The following is a 25865-nucleotide window of genomic DNA, read 5'->3' as shown; positions in this document are numbered from 1 at the left end:
TAATATGTAATAACTCAGCATCGTGTCTGGGAATCAGTGGGAAGATAAATGACAATTTGTACAGCCTGAAATCCCTTAATTCAAGTTTGTGGAGAAAAACAATAAAAACTGTGTGATAGGCTCATGTGTGGGTGTAAAATGAAACCCTACATTTTCTAGCAGTGAAGGATGATTACTGTTTTTACTTATCAAAACCTAGGCAGCGCTCTGAGTTTAATTTATGTTTGAGGAGTTTTCATGGCAACATATTACCTAACCCTTCTTTGCAATCCTCTTTGACCAATGTGATCTCATCCTATCAAGTAATGTGCTACTTTCATCCGTGTGACATATTTCCTTATTTTATTTGGAAGGAATAATATTGTAGACGCTTCAGAGGAAACTCGAAACCTGTTTATTCAGCCTACGCTAATGCACGCCATCCCACACACACACACACACACACAAGCACAAACACAACACACACAGAGACCACTCAATGACTGACAGTGACGGCTGACACAAACTACTGGGGGAGTGACAGGGTGGAAGCAGTGCAGTGGTTAGATGGGTGAGGGGCAGATAGCTCCTTTCCTTAGTAAAGATCAAGCTTCAAAGCAGCCACACCTCACATAACACACACACACACACACGCACACACACACCCATACTCATACATGAGTTAGTCAAAAACCCTCTTGCATCTTGCTTACTCTAGCTCTTTTTTTTCCTTTCTTTTTTTTGTGCAAAACTAGTGGATTTAATTTTTTTTCAGTAGTTCACAAACTGGCCTAAAGGGGGTGCTAGAATATTTCAGTCTAAGAGAGTCTAAGCTTTTAAATGAAATCAAATAGTTGACAGCATGTAATGTAATTATGCATTTCCTTTTTTTTTTTACTTGGAAGTAGGAACATAAAAACATCTAAAAATGTTCTTATATTAATGATATAGAAATGTTACTAAAAGTTTCTATGAACTAGTTCTCTTCGTTGCAGCTGTGTAGCAGCTTAATTTTTTGGTTACACTAAACTGTATGCTTTTGTCCATCATACAAACACATACACACACACACACACACACACACACACACACACCTACACACACACACACACACACACACACACACAAACAAACAAATATAACTGTAAATAGAAACCAGTCATTGGGAGTGTGTCATTCTCACACCTCTAAGAAGCTGCAGAGATCCGTGCTGATTGGCTGCTTCGCTCCTTACTGGTTGAACACACTCCTCTGTACGAAGCAGATTCCTGTTTCTCAGCTAAATCAGGATGCCTGTAATTAGAATGCAATGCACAGCTCAGCATCCTGTAATATAATATTGGCAACTTACAGTGAAACAATGTACTCAATGAAAGAAATGAAAATGTGCCGACATTGCATTTAACTAAAGATGTAAACAAGAAACTTGTTTTCCTTCGCTGAATTACATATCAGATTGTTTTTTTTAGAATCAACGGCCTTCATAGAAACATAAGGACACGTCCTGAAGACCATCCTAAAGGGGTCCGTTTACGTCGGCCTCCAGCGACCTGACACAGGACCGTCCACCTGATGAGACGGTCTGAAAGCATTCCTCCACTGTTTGGGTGTTGAGCAGAATGGACGGAGGAAGAAGAGCTGGACTGCCGTGTTGAAGAGGCAGGACCCACCACCCAGAAAGCCTGCCACGCTCTCTGCTCCTCCAAAGACTGCCAACCTGCTAATTTGTATCAGTAAACAAGCAGCCGACAACTTCAAAGCGTCGACACCAATGAGGCCTGACTCGGGAATGGAGTTGTGTGTGTGCTGTGAGCAAGTTTGTGTGTTTCCCCATTTATTTAATATTGTGCATGTGCGTTTATTTCCTACTTCTACAGGAATACCTTTAATTAACAGCAAAAATAAAATAAAATCATTATTTATACCAATATGGTGCACAAAAAAAAAAAAAAAAAAATGGGTCAAGTTTAGAATTTGATAATGGTGGATGTGTTTTTTTTAAAGCAAAAAATGACATTTTTAGATATGAAAGTACAGAAAACTGTCAAGGGACCATGACTTAACTTGGGCCTAAACAACATCCATATCGACTTTCAAAACATAAATCAGTAAAGCCCTTGTGTGTGTATGCTAAAAAATCCATCATTGTGAACGTGTGTATACATGTTTCTTTAGATGGGCCACCACCCACCGAGACAAGTCAGGTAAATATTTGGAGGGTGGAGGGTCAATGAAGTGTCCAGTGTCCAGAGAGAGCTCATGCAATCTGAAAATACTCGACAGGGACACCTGATCCTGCTTCGAGCTCCTTCTGAAGCTGAGAAACATCCCAGCTAGCAACCAACGACAACATAAAAAAAAAAAAAATATGCTTCCCACCAAACGACGAAAACGAGGAGCCTCCATGAGCATATTTGCTCACGTAAACACGAGAAGTCTTGTGTGGATCTGCATGAGGTGTGTGTATGAATATTGGCAGAATTGTTGTCATAACTGTGTCATGTAGTAAGAAAGCGTGATGATGGAGTCTTCTGGGTGTGGTCTCGACAAAGTGAACACAGGCTGAGGAGCGAGCACATCCGAAAGAGACGCGTGTGTTACCCGAATCGGCAAAGTTTCATCTGATTTTGATCACGCAGAACTATACTGAAGGTTGCGTTTGTACTTTTTAGTATCTCTGGGTTTTACATCCGGGTTCAGGAGTCTTCATCATGCTGCTTCACTCAGATCCAGATGCCCACCTTTCACCCTCCAGTGCCAGGTGTTCTTACAAGAGCAAACCACACAGGGGAGCTCCTGCTTTTTATGAAGCCTGCAACACACACATGCACACACACACACGCACGTACGCACACACACACAGACACGTACGCACGCACGCACACACACTCCATCCAGACCTTCCCCACAGTTAATCTGCTGTTGGGATCAGAACAGATCAGCACTGCAGCAGGAAGCAGCAACTGAACTCAAATGCTGTTAAAATAACAACATATATCTAACAGGTTTTGATTTGCAACAATATTAAGTTAATTACAGCAAAATGAATTGCAAAGATTTCTAGTTAAAAGAAATGCACAGTGAGACTATTAAAGAAACCCGAGATAATTCAAGAGTATTTATGATACTGCTAAAATTACAGTGTGTTATGATTTTTCTTCGTATTAGTATTGTATTTTTTGAATTTACTATGCTTTTATGAAAAGTTGCTTTCACATCCGCAGCTTGCAACTAATATGTTTTGTAATCCAAGAATGAAATAAAAATATTTACTGTACCATTAAAATTACAGCGTGTTATGATTTATGCTCACTTCAGAATACTTTTTGCATTTTTTTATATTTTTAAAGTTGCTTTCACATGCAGATTAACTGAAACAATTTTAAAACATGTGAATATTTTCTGCAATGAAAGTTATTCAGCAAAAAGATTTTTCAGAAATTTTTAGGTAAAAAGAGAGCAGAATGAAATTAATGTCAGCAGATCATGATCATTTGTCAAGCAAGGGAAATAAGAGGAAAATGATAAAGTGACGCCGTCGCCCTGAGTAAACACGACGCGGTGAGCAGGAGGTGATGTCAGATAGTCAGAGAAATGCAGCAGGACAGGACATGTTCAAATAAATATCATTACATCCAAGATGGCTAAATGATGCCAGTCTGAGAGACACACTGTATGACCACAGTGAGGATTAATGAGCTGAGAAATCAAACCCAAACACAAGGATGATTTTTTTTCCCCTCCACGTTCGGTTCACCTCAGTGGTGAGGCCCTCTCCCGGAGTCACATGGGAGGCTGCTTCAACACGTATGATGAGAAAGATTTCTGCCCATCCGTGTTGCCTCGTTCGTCTGTCAGTAGGTCGACCCACATTCTGCGAAGCGGGAGATGATGATAGCAGCCTATGGAATGCCTCTATGAAAGTATTATCCAGGTGAATAATTCAAGTGTAAATAGCTGTATTTACACTTGAAAGGTGGTAAATAAATGGAACTCAACGATGAAATAAGAAAACAATTTTTGATTTTCATTGTGAAGTATTTACAGAAGACGAAGCACTCGCGTTTTCTAAGTACTTTGATTTATTCCAAAAAGTTTTAACTCTACTCGTCTGCACTAGGAAGTCATTTCAATATTCCTTCATCATTATTTCAGATGGGATAAAAAGTACTCTAAATGTGTTTGCATTGGTCGTTCTTTATCACTGCAGTAGAAATGTTATTTTATTTGAGAATAAAAATTCATTGATTTTGCAGACCTTTCATTGTAGATTAGATAAGGTGTGATATGATTCTTCCTCATATTTCTGTAGTTTGCAATATGAAAATTTATTTCATATTTTAAATGGTTGCTAAAACAATAAAAATATTTTTTTTGATATTTGTATATATAATATAATTATTGTGCGTGTATATATACACACACACACACACACACACACACACACACACACACACACACACACACAATAATTAACTAATTAGCAATATTTTTTGAAAAAACACATTTTTCTGCTTAAAAAATTAATTTTCAGAGACATTAAAGTATCTTTTGCAAATTCCTGTCTAGTTCATATTAATGAGAATAAACAATGTGAAACATTTTGGACACAAATAATAAAAACAGCAATATTTCCGGCAATGTTTAAAACAGATTTTTAAAAATTGGACTTACAAAGAACATGAATATGAAGATGAGTTGTTTTGTTACACTGAAGACGTAATTATTCAAAATGTATTAAAAATTCTTTAAATGAGAGAACAGCTTTAATTACCCAGAGTCATGTAATCTCTGGACCTTTTGTTTTTTCTTTGCTTCTCAAATGTTCCTCGCCGCCACCAAAGCTGCCTAATGGATGCAGGAGGAGGAAGTGTTTGACATTACGGACACAGCAGTGCTTGTTTTAGAGAAGCTGCTCATGTGCGCGGCCCATACGGGCCACACAGTACCTCCTTAATGTGACCCAGACCCCCCAGCCCCACTCCAGGGGCTCCAGGAACTGTCCGCTCAGCGGGGACCAAGTGTCACTTTAGCCCCCCTGGTGAACACAAGTCAACATGCCTTAATACCCCCATCACCTAAAGTTACACTTTTGGGTCTGCAATTAGCACACTGGTTAAATCTGCCCCAAACCCCCTACTGAGCTTCCTATTTACAAACTTCGACATGGAGTTCTGTGCCACAAGGCTGCGGCCTGAGCGCAGAACCCCCAAGCTGGGACCCCGAGTGGCTGCCTGTGATGCTGGCTTTTTGTGGCACAGAGCCAGACCCCCGCCACATGGTCCCTCATCTTTCACTGTCACTGTGCGGCAAAGGAAGAGATCAAAACAAACATGCGGTGGCAGGGAGAGCCTGACATGATGAATCGCTGTAATTAGCATCAGACTGCCGAGCGTTCGCAGCGATTGGTGGAGGCCACTTTTGACACATTCTGTGCGTGACTGGATGACAAGAGCCACAGAGCGAGATCTGTGACCTGAAGACCTGAGATACAACCGATCCCAAGATACACCACAACTGAGCAAAGAAAAAAAAAATCAACAGGTCATTTTACACCAACCTATGCTCAACGTAAACATTTTCTGGAAGGGGGAAAATTTGCACAACACGGAGTCGGGTTGATGGAGGAAAAGGTCAATTATCAGCTGATCCGCAGTCATGCCAACAGTACAGAACCCGCCTCAGCTGGCATTGGTTGCATGCAGTATGCTCTTTCCCTCCTCGTAATCCTTCATTGTCGAAAAGGAGCACAGGAAAAGAACAATTTTCTCCTTTGGCCAGTCTCATGTATGCCATTGCAAAAACTGCACTATAGTTTGTTTTCCTGTCTCCTCTGCTCAAGTGGAGTGCTATTGGCATTCCAGGAGGTCAAATCACGGCACGCCTCTTGATCCCCTAATTTTACTGTCTGGGGTTGACGTAGGGGTGTCTAATGGACACGTTATCCACTTCCTGCTCCCACTGAGAGGCCATCCTGATCCTGCTGCAGGACAGACTGTAGAGTCAAATCCACACTAAACACCTTTAGCTTTTCAAATTTGAGACACGGTTTTGTCACCCCACCAGAACCAGGTTGTGCTCTTTTTTGATACTGGCTGATGGGATTCTGCATCTGTAAGGCGTATTTTCTAGCATTACAGGGTAGAAAACAAAGAGACTTAGGATGTTTCTGATAGACTCTGTTTGATTGTGGATCAAAGTGCAACATTTATCACATAGTCAACTGGTGGAGTTACTACAACTTGTTAACCCTCTTCACTGGTGGTGGCACTGCACCAAAGACAACCAAAGGAAATTATACAAAAACCACAGAAGAAGACACTGAGCACAGCTTCCTTCTTCACGAAATGTGAGAAGGAAGGAATGGCATCAGATTTTAGCACTTGTAAGATTTCTCTTTTGTCTTTTTAAGACATTTCCCCCACTAGTGCTACATCATCACAACTGTTTGTGTTGTATTTACCCAGCATGTCCTGCACTGTAGCATGCGTCCTGTTTTTGGAGAGGTCTCCAGTCCACTTGCATCACGTTCATTCAAACCACACCAAAGTTCCCTTCAACTGAACCAAGACTTAGGTTTGCAGGCAGAACAGAGTTCACTTTTTCGGTCTATTGCATGTTCATACCTCCCCAATTGAACCGGACTTTAAAGTGGACCAAACAGGGCTGGTGTGAATGCACCCTCTGACCACTTTACTAGCCTGGACATAAACTCCACAAGCAAAGTTATTAATTTCACCCTGAGAGGGCATGCCGTTATGCATGCATGCACTCAAACACCAATACACTTGTGCATGTGCACAGTGGACCGGTCTGTAGGGGTCTTTTGACAACAGACCTTTGGTTCAAGTTCAAAAAATCAGCAGAAGCAAACCTGAGGAAGGACAGGGGATGGAAGATGCTTAGGGAATGAGGGGCATGAGGCAGTGGTTGTGGTGGAAGGGAAGGGAGGAGTTGGGGGGGAGGTCACAGCCTCTAACCCCTCTGCCAGAAACAACAAGCAGGCCTTCTCATATTTAAATAAATACTGAGCCTGTGGGGAGCAGCTAAGGAGGAGGCAAGGAGCGAGAGCCGGGCTGGAGGATCTACAGTGAAGCCTATTTAGGATCAGGGGCCAGGCTGGGAAGAGCCAAGCAGGCAGTGACAGATTTATAATGAGCACAGACTCTGCCCTCACGTTTAATACCAGGCTCAAGACGTATTAGGGAGACAAAGGCCGCGGATCCTGCTTGGAGAGAAGAAAGGCCTTAATTAATTTGGACAGATCACGGAGGCCCCGGGTCCACATCATCAGTTCTTTGTGGCAGGAATGCCAGCTATTTACCAGAACTCCAATAGGACTGGGGAAGGGACGAGGGGGAGGCGAGGTGATGACGAGCGGGACCGCCGCGCCGCAGATAGGAAAAGGATACTTTTCAAAAGCTAAAAGCTTCCCAGTTTTAAAACAAAGACGGGAGGGGAAAAGAGACGAAGTGATTTTGAAAAGGATCTGAGTCAGAGCGCAGATCGCCCCCACCCACCCACACCCCCTGATGTCCCGCACACATTCCAAACCGTTTTCTACCTTTTTTTAGCTCTGCATAACCCGTCTCGATCATACCTAACCAGAAAGAGGTATTTTTGATTTGTATGTAACATGAGTTAACAAATCATGAGTTATTCAGTTCATTCTCTAATCACTGAAAGAATATACTTTGTATTTTGTCAAGCCACAGATGATTGAAATACATCTTATAGTAATGTCCAGGTAGTTAGATGGTGTCTTCTTTAGAAAAGCATCAGAAACAGATCTCAGTCAGAGGGCAGTAGGACCCTGTGTGGGGATCTGTTGACAGCCGTCAGGCCTGTGTTCATTGGTTCTGAAATGACATGTGGAGATCCCAAAATAAATAAATAGTAGAAGCGACACTCTGTAAGAGGGAGGGGGGTTAAAAGTAAAAACATTGATTTTCCTCTCTTAATTTTAAGATTTATATTACTTTGAATAAATAAAAGTTGGCAGTTTTTTTAAAAGATTGTCTGGTTGGGTATCATTTTTCTCTAACAAAGGGACATCAACCATAAAAACTCAGCTGGCTAAGGAAGTATGAAATTTCACGATAGGATTTTGCAAAGATAATAAATCCTGCTGTGATTAAAACAATATCTAAAAAAAAGATAGACCTGATCAACTGACAAACTTTATAGCAGAAAAGTGATATTTGGCATATTTCTACATAACTCCTGGGGCATTAGGGTTCAGTTCCAGTCTGTCCATGTTCTCTTTACAAACTACTTGTTGCCAAATGTTTCAGTTTTCAATTTTGTTGCTTCAACTGTACACAAAACACTCCTTAAAATTAATTATTTGATTAGGAGCATTCAAATAAAAAGAACAAAAAGAGATGTAAATGAACAAATTAATACACAAAAAACACTCCTGATCAGATGTGTTTTATCAAAGTTTTTCATATTTTTTCATATTTACCAATTACTGTTTTGCAAATAAATAGCAAGACAATACATAAAAAACCTGACCAGGCAAACAGTGATTTACAGTCATTTCTGGGAAGTAGTTTCCATGTGTTTACCTCATGCATGAGGTAAAGAAGGTTCTAAAAATACAAACTAACATCCTCTTCCATTTAAATAATAATAAAAAAGAACTCTATAGTTTGCTTAGCCTTTTTTATGTGTGGGAATTGTTGAGGGACACTGCCCGAGTCTGACACAAGGGAATCATGTTTTTCACCTTTGGTCAGCTATTGTGTTCATGTCCATTGTGTTTTATGCACGTGTCCTTTTAATGATGACACACAGAAAAAAACAAGAGAACAAGGCTGGACAGGAAAATAACATTTATATGCCAAAAAGGAAATTACCTGCTTTTTAATTTCTTTATTTTTACATTTTTAGTGGTTTTTGGGGCTTTTTTCTTTGCAAAGATTAAATATATTTTATTTCCTTAATCCAAAAACATTACTTTTATGTCTAAAACTGAAAAAGGAGAAGTAAAAAATAAATAAATAAATAAATCTGGACTTTATATGTAAATTACTCCGAAATTCTGATTTCCTAGCGGCATATTTTCAGCTTTTGTTTTTGTGTCAGGACTGGACAAAGACTCACGATGCTATAATTGACTTCACGGGTCAGCGAAAAGTCACTAATGAGTGATTCAAATCTAAAAACACCTGTAATACAAGGTTAGCTCAGCGCCGACTGGGATATTCAAATTCATTCAAATACAAGGTTCGCGCGCAAAAAACAAGATTTTCTTTACTATGCAAAAAAAAAAAAAAAAAAGACCACAGAAAAAGTCTCGAAAATGTCGAAATGTGTTCAAATTATAGAAACGAAATTCAAAATAATAACGGGTGAACACGTAAGGATAGACGTCGAAGAAGTCATTTCGGGAAAGACGAGGGTGCGCGTGCGCGTAAACTAGAGAAGAGATTGAAGGCTTTTATTAACGAACTGGCCGACAATATGACACAACATAGGATGCCTCCACCTGTTGATCTTATTCACAACTGGAAAAATTTCACACTAGTTATAATTAATTATTATAAATAAATAAATAAATAAATAAATAAATAAATAAATAAATAAATAAATAAAATGCTGCATGAATACGTAAAAAATAGTAAATAAAAAAGAAGCTTGACATTTGAGCTAAATTTCATTATGAAAGGCCATATAAGATACTAAAACCCATTGGTGTTTTGATTTCTCCTGACCACTTTAATCGAAGTGACAAAGAAATAAAATAACATTAATTTTGGAAATTAAATAAAACACACATAAAGTCACGTAATGCTCATTTGGTCTTATTTAATGTAAAGGAACGTCGCAGAACATTAGATTTTTCATGCATTCTACATTTAATGCATTTTACATGCATTGAATAGTTCCTCAAAAATAATTAAAACAGAATCAAAACGATTCAGTGAATAAGCCTATTACATCTTAAAAATGTATTTAAGTTATAGCTTTCCCCTCCTCATATAATTCCCCCTGAGGAGCGTGGTACCTTGTGGAATATTTCTTTCTCTGTGTAGCTGCGCGCGTCTCTCCGCACATTCCCCGAGGCCCCGCAGGGAGACCGGACACCCCGGGCCCTCTCCTGTCAACGGTCAGCTTCCTCTCCTTCTTGCACCAAGATTTAGACTAATATTTAGACAGGATAGGGTTTTATAAGTGCAGCGCGCCGCACAGCCCAAGTCACGGGGCATGAATGTGAAATTGCTGATTTTATGATTACTTGAGTAAGCTGGGGCGTGTTGCTGTAATAACTTTATCAGTGTGTCTGTGATACAGAGTGGCTCGTTAAATTTAAGCCTGGACACATGGGCATCCTTCTCTGACTCCTGAAAAATATCAGGGAGGATATGCTGTTTTACTGCAGAAGAAGAGGAGAGAGGAGAGGAAGCGCGCTCGCAGCTCGGCGCAGATTCTACTCAGTCCCATCTCTGTTTACTAAAAGCAGAAAAAAATGGCTGCCACCGAGCCTTGACGGTAGCTCATCTGTGCTAGTTTAATGAGGCAGGAGTTTTTGGTTTGATGGTGTGCCGTGTTACTACAACAGGACGCGCAGGACCACACAGGCGCCCAGTTCACGAGGACCAGAAGATTAAATAAGACAGCGGGAAAACTATCGCCAGACCTGGAAAATATCCTGCACTGTGAGACGTAATTATAGGCTACACGTGTTAGGGGCTGTGCTTCAAAGATACACTTACAATCACACTGATTTATCTGTACAGTCATCAAGGAAAAACATGCAGATTGGTGCGTGCGTAAAAACGCGCTAAAAATGCTGTCCATATGGCTGAATATGCCTAAGCTTCGCGCTCTCTCACTCAAAATATATTATTATTATTATTATTATTATTATTATTATTATTATTATTATTATTATTATTATTATCATCTAATGAACTTGCATGAACAAACACGTGTTCTAAATTTCTACATTATTTTTACCCTCTAGTTTCTAATCCAAAACTATCAAGCAGATTCACACCTCTCAAGATTTTCGGATTTTTCATTTGACAACAAATGAAAAATCATTAATAATCTCCAAAATAGGTCAGGTTACTATGGTAAGCCATATTTAAAGCTGTCAACCCAGAAACGTCTATTATTGAGTCACTCTGTCATCCAACAGGCAAACACTGTATGGTCTGAAATTCTGTAATCAGTGACAGTTTCTCCTCACTTAGTTTTCAGGTTACATGCTGCGATTTCTTTTTTCCAGATACATTTATTGTTATTTGGACATAATTTAAACGTGATGATGCTTTACTATTATTTGTAGGAACAGTTTTAAATCGCCGTTTGATTTTTTTGTTTGTGTTGTATATCGAGAAGAGACTATGTCTCAAAGAAAAAGAATGATTCAAATTAGATTGTAACTTTCAGAGCTAATTATCCATCTGCAGTCCCTGCAGTGTAACTTATGAAAGACGTGTGACAGTCTGGATATATTTTATCTGAAAAATATTTTTCGTCTACATTATGCTACTTTAACTGCTAAAAAAAGAAAACTCTTGAATAAATTAATTAAAATCCAATCAGATTTTGATCAAGTTTGAGGAGAAAAAAGGGGGAAAATAACAGATTTGTGATTAAAGCACAAAACATTAGTATAATATGAATAAACGGTTTAAATACACCCTGACAAGGTGACATGTAAACATTTCCTCTGATAACTACAGTTACGACGTAGCATGTAATTGGTGATTGCCTTGGGGTTAGAGGCAAGTTTGATTTCATCATTTGGGCGAGCTAAACTGGGTAAAGCTGTATACACACCTTAATCCTTTCTCCAACACAGGACATTGATCTACAATAAGTCTCATTCAACTAAAGCTTCTACTACATATTTACATATTAATAAACTCATCACGTTTTCTCTGTCGGACACAGCGACTTTGATTACTTGATTGAAACGATATATTCAGTTAAATTCCGATTGAAATATTCTCGATCTGTAATCAAAGTAAATCGGTTTATGTAATAAATTATTGATTATTTAAAATTACGTGTGCAAGCTAAGATTCTTGATTAAAATCTTTAATACTTTTAATGCTCTAAAAATTAGTTTTTATAACACACTTATTTTATTAAACAAATCTATGCACACTCTTCAATATTTCATAGTGGTTATATCAGGGAACAAATACAGATTGCTGAAAACCTTACTTCTCTGTATTTCTATGTACATTTGAGGCTCTGCGGCGCTAAATGCCTTTACTGCCCTGCCCGCTGCAGAGGCGGATTCCAGCGCGGTCGCGTCCCATTTCGGTTCGCCTCTGTCTTCTGTCTGTTAGCACCTGAGTGTTTACAAAGATGGCTTTGTAAACACTGGCACTGACTGAAAGAAAAAAACTGACTACCATCCGATCTATCTATCTATCTATCTATCTATCTATCTATCTATCTATCTATCTATCTATCCATCTATCAGTAGTTTGTTTATGCTCTCTGCCTCCCACTCCACTTCACCCCATCACTGGCTCCCTGTTGACCAACAGAGTAAAATAAATGCTATCCGCTCCCATCGCTTCAACTTCTACATGCTGCCGCACATGGCTGAGCCCCGATAGAAGCAGCAGGAGGAGGATCGGGCCAGGAGGCGTAGAGGTCAAGTCCAGCTCAGGCCTGCAGAAACTCATTCAGTGTCTCAGTTTGTTTACTGACCAATGGTTGTTTTTGTTTTTCAGTAAAAATGCATCAGTCGGAATACAGCAGGTTGTGCGAAGCGTAAAAATGATCGCTGAAGAGATTATTTACAATATTGTTCCTTATGAGTAAAACATATATATATATATATATATATATATATATATATATATATATATATATATATATATATATATATATATATATATATATATATATATCCATGAGTTTAAAAAGTGTGCACTAAGTTCTCCAAATATCTAAAAGTTGTAAGTCCTTCAGAGAAAGTTCAGTATTAGTAACGTCTCTTTGTTTCAATATCAAAAATCAGTTAAATGTTCACAATAGAAGATGCTGCTAAGGTTTCCGACTGAACTTAAACTCAACAGCTAAGATGTTCCAGCTTCACATGTAGCCTGTGATGTTCCAGAAAGGCTCGGTGCATGCTGGAGGCTCTACTGAGCTCAGGGCGCTGAAACGCGCGCATTCACCTAAAGCAAGCCTTTACTGAGGGGAGATAAAAGAGGCGCACGGGCGTTCAGTGACGTTGCTATTCAATTCAAATGAGTGACAAGAACTTATTGAAATAAAACATTGAGCGCAGAGCGCAGGACGCGTTTTTCCTGCAGTTGTGCAGGGGTTGGTGGGGTGGGGGTGGGGAGGCGTGGATCTGTCTCGTTCACTTTTGACATTCTCGTGGCAGCAGTGGATTCTCTTCGTAGCGCGGCTCAGACAACAACACCCTGCCGGTGATCGGAGGAGAAGCGAGGACAGATCACTCTTTACGGATGCACCGCACTTCGATCCGCTCGGGAAACCCTTTGTACCTGGACTACTTTCAAGGGGAGCGCTTCAAGCCAAACTTTCGCACTACTCGGCGGCCGGTGGCGGAATGTGAGAAACTTCCTTTTTGGCGCATGTTCTTCTGCACCGCGCAGAGCCGCCTTCTTCTGCTTTCTGCGCGGCTGGAAAGCAGAGGAAGAGGTGGTGGTGGCGGCGGTGAAGTAGGAGGAGGAGGGTCGACTTATAACGACTCGGTCAATTGCCTATGGACGACATTGGTCCCCTCTCTCCAAAGGCGAATGCTTTCAGTATTGCCTCTCTGATTTCGGCTGCAGAGCGAGCAGGAAACGCGGCGTTTGACAAACAAGGCACCGGTCTGGACAGCCGGAGTTACTGTAAAATGCACTACAGCACTGTCACCCGGGAAATGGAAGGTAAATCTGTGTAGATCAAGCAAAAAATATATATATATATATACAAAATAACAATAAAAAAAAAAACGACTTTGGAGATGCGTGGAATGGGATGATTAAAGAGAGGGCGGAAACTGCTGCAGTTGATCACAGTTGCACTGATTTCAGCAGGGAGAAAAGTCTGCAGATAAAAGCTTCCAAATCCCCGCAGCGTTCAGAGTCAGCACTAATTCGCGAAGATCACGTCGAGGAAGAAGCCAATAGGAGGAGGGTTTACAGGGGCACCCCGTGCGTAATGGTAAAAACAGACCATAATAATCACCAGCCACCTACGAGGGGAGCGGGGGGTGGGGGGTGCGAGTGTAAATCCATCCCACTCGTGCATTTGTCCATAAACTAGGAGCGCGACAAGTCACCGGCAGCCTGTTTGTTTGTTCATGCAAATCAGTGTTTTCCTCGTACTCCTCTCTGCAGGCCAGATCAGCTTTTGTTTGTTAACGGGGGGCAAATGTGGGCGATACCCTTATCCAAAAAGTTCAATGGGTGCCGGAAAGGCTATTAAAGAAAAAAGAAGAAGGGGCGCACTTCGGTGTCAATCAGTCTCGTCCCAGGGCGAGGAAAAGGCACATTACCTGCAGTTCCTTATCTAAATAGAAATAAGAACCGGTTTTTATCGAGAAGGGGAGGCCCTCTGCGTCAGATAAGAGAGGAGACTGCGCTGCGGTGTTAACACACAGCGCACAGCGTCAGAGCGCAATCGATCTGAAGGGGGGCAAAAAAAGCCATTCACACGCACTCGAAGCAGCGCGTATTTGAGAGCAGTTCTGCGACTCGACGTGGGTTCTCTCATTTTTTTTTCTACTTTTTGGAAACCTTTCGTCACTTTTGGGAATTCTGCTGGTTTAGATCAGGAAGTTTTTAGTCAGGCTGAGCTCGCATTGGACGCAACTCCGAGGACTAAATGATCAGTTTTTGAGCAGAAAGGGCTGTTTTTAAGCCTCCCACCTTTCATCGGAGAATTATTCGACCCTGCTTCTGGGTTTTTTCTTTTCTTTTTTTTACCGTTTGTGTTTAATCGACTTTTAAAGAGTAAAAAAAAAAAAAAAAAAAAAGCCGTTTTCTGGGATGATTTCAGCCATATCCAGCCCGTGGCTGACGCAGCTGTCCCATTTTTGCGATGTTACAGCCTTCACGACGAGCAGTCTGAGCAGTCTCAACTCGCCGGGGGGCTACCACCTCTCTCAGTCCCCCGGGGACCCCTACAGCCAACATGAGTCCCACTTCGAGCCCTGCCCGGCCGCCCAGCACAACTACAACTACCCGGGCTCCAACCCGGGCCAGAGCCAGGGCCAGGCGAGCGACGGCGGGACTCCTAACTGCTCGTCGTCGTCCTCCAGCTCCACGCCGAACAGCAAGAGCATCGTGAAGAAAAACCCCAAGGTGGCCAACATTAGCGTCCAGCTGGAGATGAAGGCTTTATGGGACGAGTTTAACCAGCTGGGCACGGAGATGATCGTTACCAAGGCTGGCAGGTGAGAGCGCGTTAAAGCTCCGACCTGAGAGAAAGGGAGCGAGGATCGGACATGTTTTACTGTAACAAGTCACCACAATAGTGCATGAACATCACGCGCCAAAGAAGACACGAAAATTATTGTTATTATAACTACTATTATTTTTAATAATTAAAAAAAACTAACAAGAAAGTCATAACCACCATTCGTCACCACCGAATACGAATTGAGGTCTATTTTTGTAATAGGCTTTCATATATAGTACACATTAAAAACATATATTTATATATATTTTTTATAATTCCCTACCATTTCTTTAAACAGCATATATGCAAATCCGCGATTGTGTAACTGAATTTTCTCCCAGAATTAGACAGTTTTAATAAAACATATCCGTTTCACTTTATTTGAATTATAAAATAGCACATTTTCAGATTTTCGTTTGGTGTAGTTTATATCTGCATTAAATATATGATCCTGATGTTTTATAGAACTTAAAACAATGAGATTATTTTAAGTTCTCACATTTCGTCATCGTGAGCATCAATTTCATGCCATTATGTTGAATATTGTTGCTCTTTACACGACTCAAAGTGAAAATACAAAGTCGTTTCGTTATTTATTGTATTTCGTTGCTTTTTAGTTTTAAACTCTTCCTCCATAAAAAGAGCTAAATTATAACAAAAATAATTTAATAGTATTGGTAAATTTGGCCCATTTTAAAATTAAATTTAAAAATAATAAAAATATGGAATATGACACATAACACTGAGTCAACTATAGGAAACACACTTACTGCAGACTGTTTATTATTAATAATTATTATTATTATTATTATTATTATTATTACTACTAGAATGCAGAGGTAATAATAAGGAGAAATCAGCCTGCAGCCTGAATGGGAGGCTTGGGTTTCCTCTCTCCGTGCTGTCTGACAGGAGAAAGGAGATCTGCTGCAGAGCACTTTAAAAGCTCCTTCAGCCTCACCTAGCCACAACACTGATGTTAATTGAGCGTTGATTTTGGGATCCCTTTCACTGACTCGACTGGTGGATTACTCAACTTTCCTCTCTTATTCTTGAGCAACTTTTAGGGTGAAAACAAGTCTTACAAGGTGGAAAGAGGCTCAGCAAGAAAAAAAACAAAAACAACAAAAAAAAAAACTAAAATTCTGCAGAATCGCAGCAAACCTCCCGAAATATATTACATAAATGTATTTGTTTCAGGACACGAGGATAATATTGTGCATTAAACGAATGTTTTAATATCCAACTGTTCCCTCTTGGTGCAAACAAAAAGTTCAGATTCAGAATCGACTGAGTAGTTACTACCCAGATTAGCACCCGGATGCGGGTGTGTATTTACATTTGCTCTAGCATGAAAATATCTGGGATTTGTCAAAAGGCAGCATAAGAAGTAGAAATATACTAAAGGGGGGAAAAAAGTCTTAAGTGCAGCAGAAAATACATCATATACGTGGCAGCATTTGGAGGGACTTTGTCCAGTTATGCATGAAGTGGTTCCAGGATTTTTAATAATCACAGTTATGTTTTCCTGCCTGCAGTTCAGGCTAAATGGGGCCCTGAGCTCAACGTATCCCAGCAAAATGCCTGCGGGCATTTATACTTTGGCAAATATGCCCTTTTTCCCCCTCCACAAAAGTCAACGCAATTTAGTCAACGACTAAAGCGCGCTAATAATCGGCCCGTGGGGGAAACGGGGCCTTACGTCATATATTCTGAAGGAAATGCAAGTTGAAGATAAAGAATTAAACACTGAATCTGTGGTTTTCTTTTCCCTCTCAGGAGAATGTTTCCAACTTTCCAAGTAAAAATCTTTGGGATGGATCCCATGGCAGACTATATGCTGCTGATGGACTTCCTGCCTGTAGACGACAAGCGATACAGGTAACGTCTTCCTCTTTCTTTCAACTGTTTTCTCTCTGTGAGTGTTTATTTTTGTTTTAGGGCGGGCATTAAATTTAATCAGATAAAGAAACAATTGATGCAAAGATAAAGGTACAAGGAGCAAAGTTGGGCTATAACACACAAAAAAAGTTTCCATAATTAATGAGTTTAAATTCACCGTATTTCTGGGATTACCTAAATCACATAAATGTTTTTCCACAGTTCCATTTGACTAAACTTTCATTTCCGATTTTCTTCGCCTTAGCGGAGTGACATTTTGCATAATGTTGCATAATGCTATTAATATACTTTTGTTTTTAATTTACTCTTCCAGGTATGCTTTCCACAGCTCGTCGTGGCTGGTGGCGGGTAAAGCTGATCCTGCCACACCGGGGAGGGTGCATTACCATCCGGACTCTCCAGCCAAGGGCGCTCAGTGGATGAAGCAGATCGTCTCCTTCGATAAGCTCAAGCTCACAAACAACCTGTTGGATGACAACGGACATGTAAGTACAGCCAGGGGAGGAAACGGAGCTGCGCCGAGGAACAAATCGGTGCTGTTTGTTCTGCGTAACGGTGATGGAGATAAAGTCAAATATCTCAGCAAAAAGCAATCAAACTCATCTTAACGGAGTTTTAAAAAAATAAGGAACATAATTCAGCACAGCATGGATAGTATTTGTGTGTTATCATAAACTGAAAACATACCGTCAGAGAGTTATTGAACATTATTTTCGACGTTAAAATGATTTCCGATTAATAAACATGATATTTTATATAATAGTGATGTATTCGTTGAAATGGCATTGCGGATAATTCTGCAGCTTAAAACTAATTTTACTACTCTTGGCGCCTCTTAGAAATTAAATAATGAACTAAATTTGGCGTAAAAAGAATGGTTATGAACATGCAGGTTTAGCATACATAATATTTATAACTTATTGTTCATTTAGGCATATTCAACAATTTCTGGGTTGACCTGTGAACGGTACAGTCAAAATTGGAGTTTCTTTCAAAGAGTGATTGCAAACTTAATTGCGGTGGGGGTTTTTTATAAATATTTTTAAATGATTATTTTTATTTTTTTGTAAATTATTTCTAACATTCCCATGTTTGATTAAATATATATTTAATGTATTTTACAGATTTTTTTTTCATTTTTCCTTTTGCTTATTCATACATTTTGTTCACAGCAGTTTGTTAGTTTTTACTACCGCCATTTGGACGTCTTTGTAATATAGACCAAACTTAGTCTCCTTTTAACATTGATGTTATTTTTCAGATCATCCTGAACTCCATGCACCGCTACCAGCCCAGGTTCCATGTGGTTTATGTGGATCCCCGCAAGGACAGTGAGAAATATGCCGAGGAAAATTATAAAACGTTTGTTTTTGAAGAGACTCGCTTCACAGCGGTCACAGCGTACCAGAACCACCGGGTAAGAGATGTTTACCGCCCTGCGTAAAGTCTGCAGTGTAGTCAGCGCGCGGCGCATTGTGTTGACGCAATAAATGCATATTTATCGTGCTGGTAAAGTTAAAATAGTTCCAAATTTACGTTTTTGCCATTTATTTAATAATGAACAAATGATCTAGACCAGGAACCATTCGCATTTTTGGAGCGTGTTTGGTTCAGAGCTAGTGCCATCCTCTTTTACATCATCTGTCCTCTCCGCATGTTTAGAGTCATACTTCACTGTGTTTTTTAGTTTTATGAATAACAAATCATCTTCTTTTCTTACCAATATTCAGTCAAAGTTCACCAATAATAAAAAAAAGGAAGTACTTAATTTCAGTTAAAATTTTATGGATTTTCAGAAATGAGCAGCAAACTTGTTTTGCTTGTAACAAAAGCAAAAGCCGAGAGCTGGAAAAGTTTAGACAACAATTTAAGGAACTTTTATGAAAAAGACAAGTCAATAATACAAATAAAGCGTTTAAAAATGATAGTAATATTAATAAATATAATTGTATTTTAATCATTTTTCAAATCACTTTCTAAATCGAGAAGATGGAGTGGTAAGCACTGAGATTATTTTTGTGTTTTCTGTTGCTTTGCAGATCACACAGCTGAAGATCGCCAGTAATCCGTTTGCAAAGGGCTTCAGGGACTGTGACCCAGAGGACTGGTGAGCTTTATTATATTCAAACATTACACAGTCATTGTCATGTTTTCACAAGTCATAAAAACTGAATAAAAAAACCGATATATATATATATATATATATATATATATATATATATATATATATATATATATATATATATATATATATATATATATATATATATATATATATAACAAGTTATAGAGGTGCTCCATGGGTTTAGTTTTTTTTTTTTTTTTTTAGAAACTCATGAACTGCAGAAATCACAGGATATTGTTTGAAAGTCAATCAACTGTGTTTGTCTGTCACTGACAAATTGCTCAAAAGAAATAGACTTTTTTCAAAATATTTATTATTAAGTTGTGTTTTTATTTTTATTTTTAGAACGTATAAATCAAAATCAGTAGTGTTTTGAATTATTTCTCTATTTTGGCTTTCTTTATGCTTGTCCTTCTACATCACATTCACTTTCTATTCCTCCACTGTAAAACGATCCTCACACACACATCATTCCAGGATATGAAAATGAGTTTTCATCCCCTTAACGTCGAAAGAAACTGTGCCCTTGACAATCCTTAAGTGACTTTGAAACTGACTCCACTCTCCCGCTGCAGGCCCAGGAATCACAGGCCAGGCTCCCTGCCAATAATGAGTGCCTTCGCCAGAACAAGAAACCCAATGTCATCTCCCCCTCAGCAGAATGGCACAGAAAAAGGTCTGCAGCTCGCTCTTTGTTTCACTTCAAGCTTCTTGCCAGCGATTGAATATCCAACAGAGGCTGGCTGAGCTCTTCTGTGTTTGTGGTGCTGTATTTCTGTCAGCTGTTGGGCTTTTTTTTCTTTACGACTTTCCCTCGACTGAAGTGCAGTAGTGCATTTGCTGTATCAGCCCATTGTTGGTTTTAAATTAAACATTAAAAATCAGTCAGCCAATGTCATGGGCTGGCAACATAATAAAGGTTATGTTGCATAACCGACCACAGATTCAGAGCGCTACAAAAACTGGAAGGAAAATTAGATTTTGAAAAAAAAAAACTGAAGTAATGAGTGATGTACTGATTAGCTGAGAATAAACTTCAAATATTTTTAAAATCCAAGAGTTTCATTGTAGCTGCCCCAATTATTTTTGTTTTTGTTTTTAATTCTGTATTTATGGTTATTTTTGGAATTTATTCCAAAGATAAACAAAAAAACTTTAAAGCCGTGATTTTATTTGTATCATTAGTATTATTCTTCATATTTTTAATCAAATTTGCAATTATTTTTTGGACCATGCTTTCATCTGGACACAGAAAGTGTTTTCACAATACTGCTAATTTTGTAGAAATAAGAACAGGCATTTAAAATATCTCTCGTGTAACTTATTGTTAAGGCTTTTGCTATAAGCAATAAATTAATTGCATGATAAATTAAAACAAGCACAATAATTTCCATTTGCATTCTTATTTTTCTCATGTCTCTCTTTCTACCAATGAGTGGATGACAAAAGTCCTCAGTCTGGTGCTTTGGTCTCAACAAGCCCCTTTCTTGAAGGACAAATGTGTTTATTAAAACTTCAGCATCTATTTTATCTGTTGTTTTTTGTGCTTTTGTTTATTTATTTTGAATATGTTAAATCCATTCCAGTTCCAATGTTAAACGTTTGTTACCATTACATTACTTGAAAGTGATCTCAAAATAACAATATTCTTGTTTATCGCGATAACTTCTGGGACAATTTATCGTCCAGCAAAATTTACGATAGCGACAGGCCTACTTATTGTATTGTATTTCAGTCTGGTTTTCTCTAACTTCTTCATTTTTCTGAACCCTCACAGAAGATGCCAGACGGGAATATGAAGGAGACCCCAGCGGCACCCCAATTCACGCCGACCCAGCCCACCAGCTGATGTCTCGTGTCCTCAGCCCAGCTCTGCCCGTCCCAGGAGGCCTCCACGCTGTGCCACTGACAAGCGGCCGACCGAGCCCTCCCCACGACCTCCGACCCGATCCCCACCCACTGCCCCCGGACACCCTGCACCACCACCCCTATAAGTACCCCACCGCTTATGAACACTACCTGGGAGCCAAGACCAGGCCTTCGCCTTACCCTTTACCAAGCATCAGAGGACACACGTACCATCACCACATGAATCCCGCCACAACTAACATGTACTCGGCAACTAGCGGCCCCTCTAACTACGACTACGGGCCCAGATAATGACTGATGTCCATCAAGGATAAAGCCGCACAGCACTGTGGGAAAACTAGGCGGACAGGAACAGCAACACGGTTCAGTCAGGCGATGGTTTCTGCAACACGTGGGGTTTAATCAGAGGCTGAGACTCCCCTCTGCTGGATAAATCCTGTCATATTTATTTAAAGGAAATGCATCTAAGCATGGACACCTGTTCTAAGCCCTCAAATGGGTCCGCTTTGACCTTTGAACCCGAACGGAAAGAGCTCCAGCTCGAGCAGCGCAAGACGTTAAGCCGTCAGGCAGTCGCAAAAGGAGGACCCAGTTCCTTAAGACGGACAAGACTTTTGATCACAGACTGGGATTGATTTATTTTTTTCTCTTTTTGATGCACTTTTCGATTTGCTTTGTTTTTATTGCTTTAAAAGAAAAAGCCATACGTTATATATCACCCACGAACCTTCTAGGTTAGTAGACGAGATGTTTGCATGTTGAGCTCATCGGAGAGGATGTCAAAAATACATCGAAATGGATTTTTTTTTTTGCTTAAAAGGAAAAGAAAAAAAATGTTTAAAATTTATAAACATCTCGAGCCGCTCTGAGTAGCTTGTACCATGGCACTGACTTGCAGCAATTCTAAGTAAATAAAAACAAAGCAGGAAGAACTCTTCTGTATCTGTAAAATAAACATTAAATTCTTGTAATTCATCCAAACGAAAGGGTCTCTGTGCGAATCTTCCATTTGAAGTGCTCCCTGCACAAAAAAGCGGGGAATTGTTTAAAAGAATAAAAAAAAAAACAGGCTTGCCTCTCCGATAGCACTGTCCGACCGGATCTGCCCTGCTGAAGTCGGCTGACGTGTCTGCTGCTTTTGCAGTTATTGGCAGGCAAGATTTGAAAGCTGTCTAAACATTGGAATGATTCAAATGGTGAAATATGCACCTGGTTTTAAAGACAGACACACACACACACACACACACCCACGCACACACACGCACACACACACACACACACACACACACACACAATCACCTTTTAGCCAAACTGAACTGACTCTGGGTTTACTTCTTGCAATTATTATTATTTTAAATAAAGGATTTAGATTTCTCTCTTTTTTTGAGTAAAACTATTTAAAACTTTAAAAGCAATAATTAATCATAATTGCTTTGAGAATTGATTTAGCTTACCTGTTGGACATTTGAGCTTGCATCTTATGCAGTCTTTATTTTTCATTTCAATCCCAGCAACTCCCATTCTCCCCCAGACGGATATCATCACTCATTTATAATGTGACACTTGGTGATATTTTGAGAATGTGACCCCTCTGCTTGTCTGTGCAGCCATTTCCAGTCATCTCATATCTGAAGTCCTATGAGGAATGCTTTGTTGTCAAGGTTAATCTCTTTGGGAGAAAAATTCGGCTTTGTGGCTGTCAAAGATTCAAAGGAAAGCGTTACCTAATGATTCATCATGATATATTTTTTTTCTTCTTCTTTTCCTTTTGGCTCCCGTAGAGCTGAGAGGATGGAAAAATGATGCCGGGGGGGCGCCTGACCTCTGACTGTTAAATGGCTTGTAAAGGTGTCAGAGGTTAAATAATGTTTCCACTCTTTCAAATCACAGCTAATTGGTTGTATAATTTTTGTTTGGTTGTTTTTGTTGCACTGACCAAAAATATGGGCTAATGCTAACATTAATTTTTTTTATTCATATTTTTATAACGTGAACAAAGTAGTGGTTACCGATAGCCTAAGAAATGTAGAACTTAAAAGTTACCTATTAAGTTTTGTTCATTTAAAAAATTTCTTTAGTCGCTGCTTCAACAAAATGTGCCACATTTACTCATTAACATCTAGGTTTTCACCAAAATGACGACTCGCTACTTAAATACTGCTTAAAAACGGCAATGACGCACTTTAAAAGCTAGTGAAATGCAAAATTGTTCATATTTGTTATTAAGGGCGTCATGAAACCTTATGCCCCGTACAAAAAATGTCACCGGTTAGTTTATTTATGTTTTAGCCATTGTTTTAATTTACTTTTTTGTTGTTTTTTTTACCTTCTGGTCGTACAGCGCCGCCCCCGGAGACCTCAAGCCGAGCGATAAGCACCGACAGCCGGCCGCAGGTGTTGCAGATCAGCCTGATTGATGGGCGCGAGATCCTACGTGACGATGCAGAGTTTGTTGCGACACCGCTCGCGATGTTGTTGGGTTTAGGGAGAGGACTTCAGTCGAGTGGGTGAAAAGGCTAATTACAGGTTTTACGGTACAGAGGACACATCAGTAGAACCCATACGCGTTGTTTTATAGGAAACTGTTCTAAATAAGGATAAAGATGTTGGTAGAAACTCGAGGACCCCGAAGAAGCTCCCAGTAACAATTTTGGTAAATTAGACAGGCCAAAGTGGGTTAATCTCAGTTGAACACGTTTGGGTTGTCATTTATTCTTGTATGAAGTGTTCTAGTTAAAAATAACATTCAATAACTATATTTTAATTTAATCAAAGCTTAGCATCCTGGCCTACAATTTCTGTCTCTCTCATTTTTGCAATAAAGTGAAAAAGAACAATTAATTAATTATGACAGCGATATTTACATGGGTTTAGTTGTCAGCAGAGCCGGTGTTCAAGATTATGTGGGGACCTAGACGGATTTTGATTTGGACTCAACCAGCTAAGCAAATCACTCAGTTTTTGCTTCAAGGCAAACATGGAAATATGTTATTTGTTTGGCTGGTTGTGTGTGTGTGTGTGTGTGTGTGCATGTGTGTGTGTGCGTGTGCGTGTGTGTGTGTGTGTGTGTGTGTGTGTGTGTGTGTGTGTGTGTGTATGGCTATGACAACAGCACAGAGAGAAGCAGCATGAATGATTAATGCAAGATGAGTTAGTTTTAAATTTTGACATGTAAACTACATTTCCCTTTCAGCTAATGCCCTTCATCACTTAAGATTCTTAAAATATTAGTATTTTTAAAAGATTCTACAATTTAAAGTAGTTTGATTTGTCATAAACAAAATGGAAAGTCCAAGTGTGTATTCTGTGTGAGAAGCCAAGCACTACAGGAGGCCCTGCTGGCATGGAGGCCTCAAGCAGCAGGTTTGTTTGTTATCAATGAAGCTTCAGTAGAAGTATAAAAATAAAAAAGTTGATTTGTTTTTTTTTACATGTTAGTTTAGAGATGAAAAGTACTTCATAAAAACAATCCTGAGTTTTGTAAATGCTAATTATCGTATGTAGAATAGGTGAAAACTAAGTCAAATTAAAGCATTTTCTGTACTTTAATAACATTTGTTAAAAGTGAAAAACAACTGAGAATAATATTCCATGACTTTATCTTAAATTTATTAGATGTATAAAATGTGACAACCAACCCCAAATGAGCTCTTGAAAAGTTTGCAGACCGTTGCTTTGGCATTGCCTGAAACTACTCTGGGTTTACAGCAATTGTGTCCTTCTAATGCCTGCTGATGCATGTTTCCCACATACACCGTTTCATATCGGAAATATTTTTGCAATAATCTAGCAGCTCGAGTTATTCCTGGTCTGTTGTGTTACATTCAAATGAACAACCTTAATTTAGCATCTGCAAGGGTTAAGTTGGGTTAGCTACATACTACTACGTAGCTTTGGCTTGCTAATAAAACATGACTCCAGATATAGCTGGTGACTGCCTTTAGGGCTTTAATAATTGTCTAATTTTTAAATTTATAATTTTGTGTGAGCATGAAAAAAATAATCTGATGTGAAAATTACAATAAAGATAAATACCCTTTCGCATCAAAGTAGGCTATTAAGAACTTTTGTGAAATCTATTCAAAGATTGCAAACAAATCGTCATGTTTTCCAAAGTAACAGTGAGTTTAGTTCATTGCCTGAAATAGCAGCAATAAACCATTTTATGTGGTCAAAAACATTAGTCATTTAATAAATCATATAAAATGTGTTGCAAAAAAGGGCAAAAATATGAACATAAGTAAGCAAAACAAGTTATTATCTAACAACAGCTTAGTGACAGAATTGGTATATAGTTTAATATAAAAACTTATAGTACAACCATCCTATATTTGTGGTTGATACAAGTATTTGAGCATATTACCCAAATATTCAGTCATGCATAGTAAAGTATAAATGCAAAACACTGTAAGAATTAAAATGTAAGCGTACCGTAATATACCCAAAAGATAGGCTTTGCCGTAGTCTGCATGATAAACACTTAGTTGTCAGCGACTTGGTGTAAATTAGAGCAGCTCCAATTCACTGTGTTGCAGCTATAAACTTTGGAAATTGCGCCTGCTGGAGAACATGTAATGAACTGCACATCTGC

At 39.2% G+C, this 25865-nt stretch overlaps 1 protein-coding gene across 1 annotated transcript; it reads left to right on the top strand.

Moving 5' to 3' along the window:
• Positions 1–13323: 13323 nt before the first annotated feature.
• On the top strand, positions 13324–22260 carry tbx1 (T-box transcription factor 1). Its single transcript, XM_014978596.2, has 8 exons — positions 13324–13862; positions 15028–15373; positions 17158–17259; positions 17594–17765; positions 18542–18697; positions 19320–19387; positions 19981–20081; positions 21183–22260. Exons 1-8 carry the CDS (start codon positions 13694–13696, stop codon positions 21563–21565), a joined length of 1497 nt encoding a protein of 498 aa, XP_014834082.1. The 5' UTR covers positions 13324–13693; the 3' UTR covers positions 21566–22260.
• The last annotated feature ends 3605 nt before the right edge of the window (positions 22261–25865 follow it).

The sequence above is a fragment of the Poecilia mexicana genome, unplaced genomic scaffold (assembly GCF_051168715.1).
Source record: "Poecilia mexicana isolate PSO_F unplaced genomic scaffold, ASM5116871v1 scaffold_9, whole genome shotgun sequence".
NCBI classification, from domain to species: domain Eukaryota; kingdom Metazoa; phylum Chordata; class Actinopteri; order Cyprinodontiformes; family Poeciliidae; genus Poecilia; species Poecilia mexicana.
This window is presented reverse-complemented; position numbering and strand designations above follow the sequence as displayed.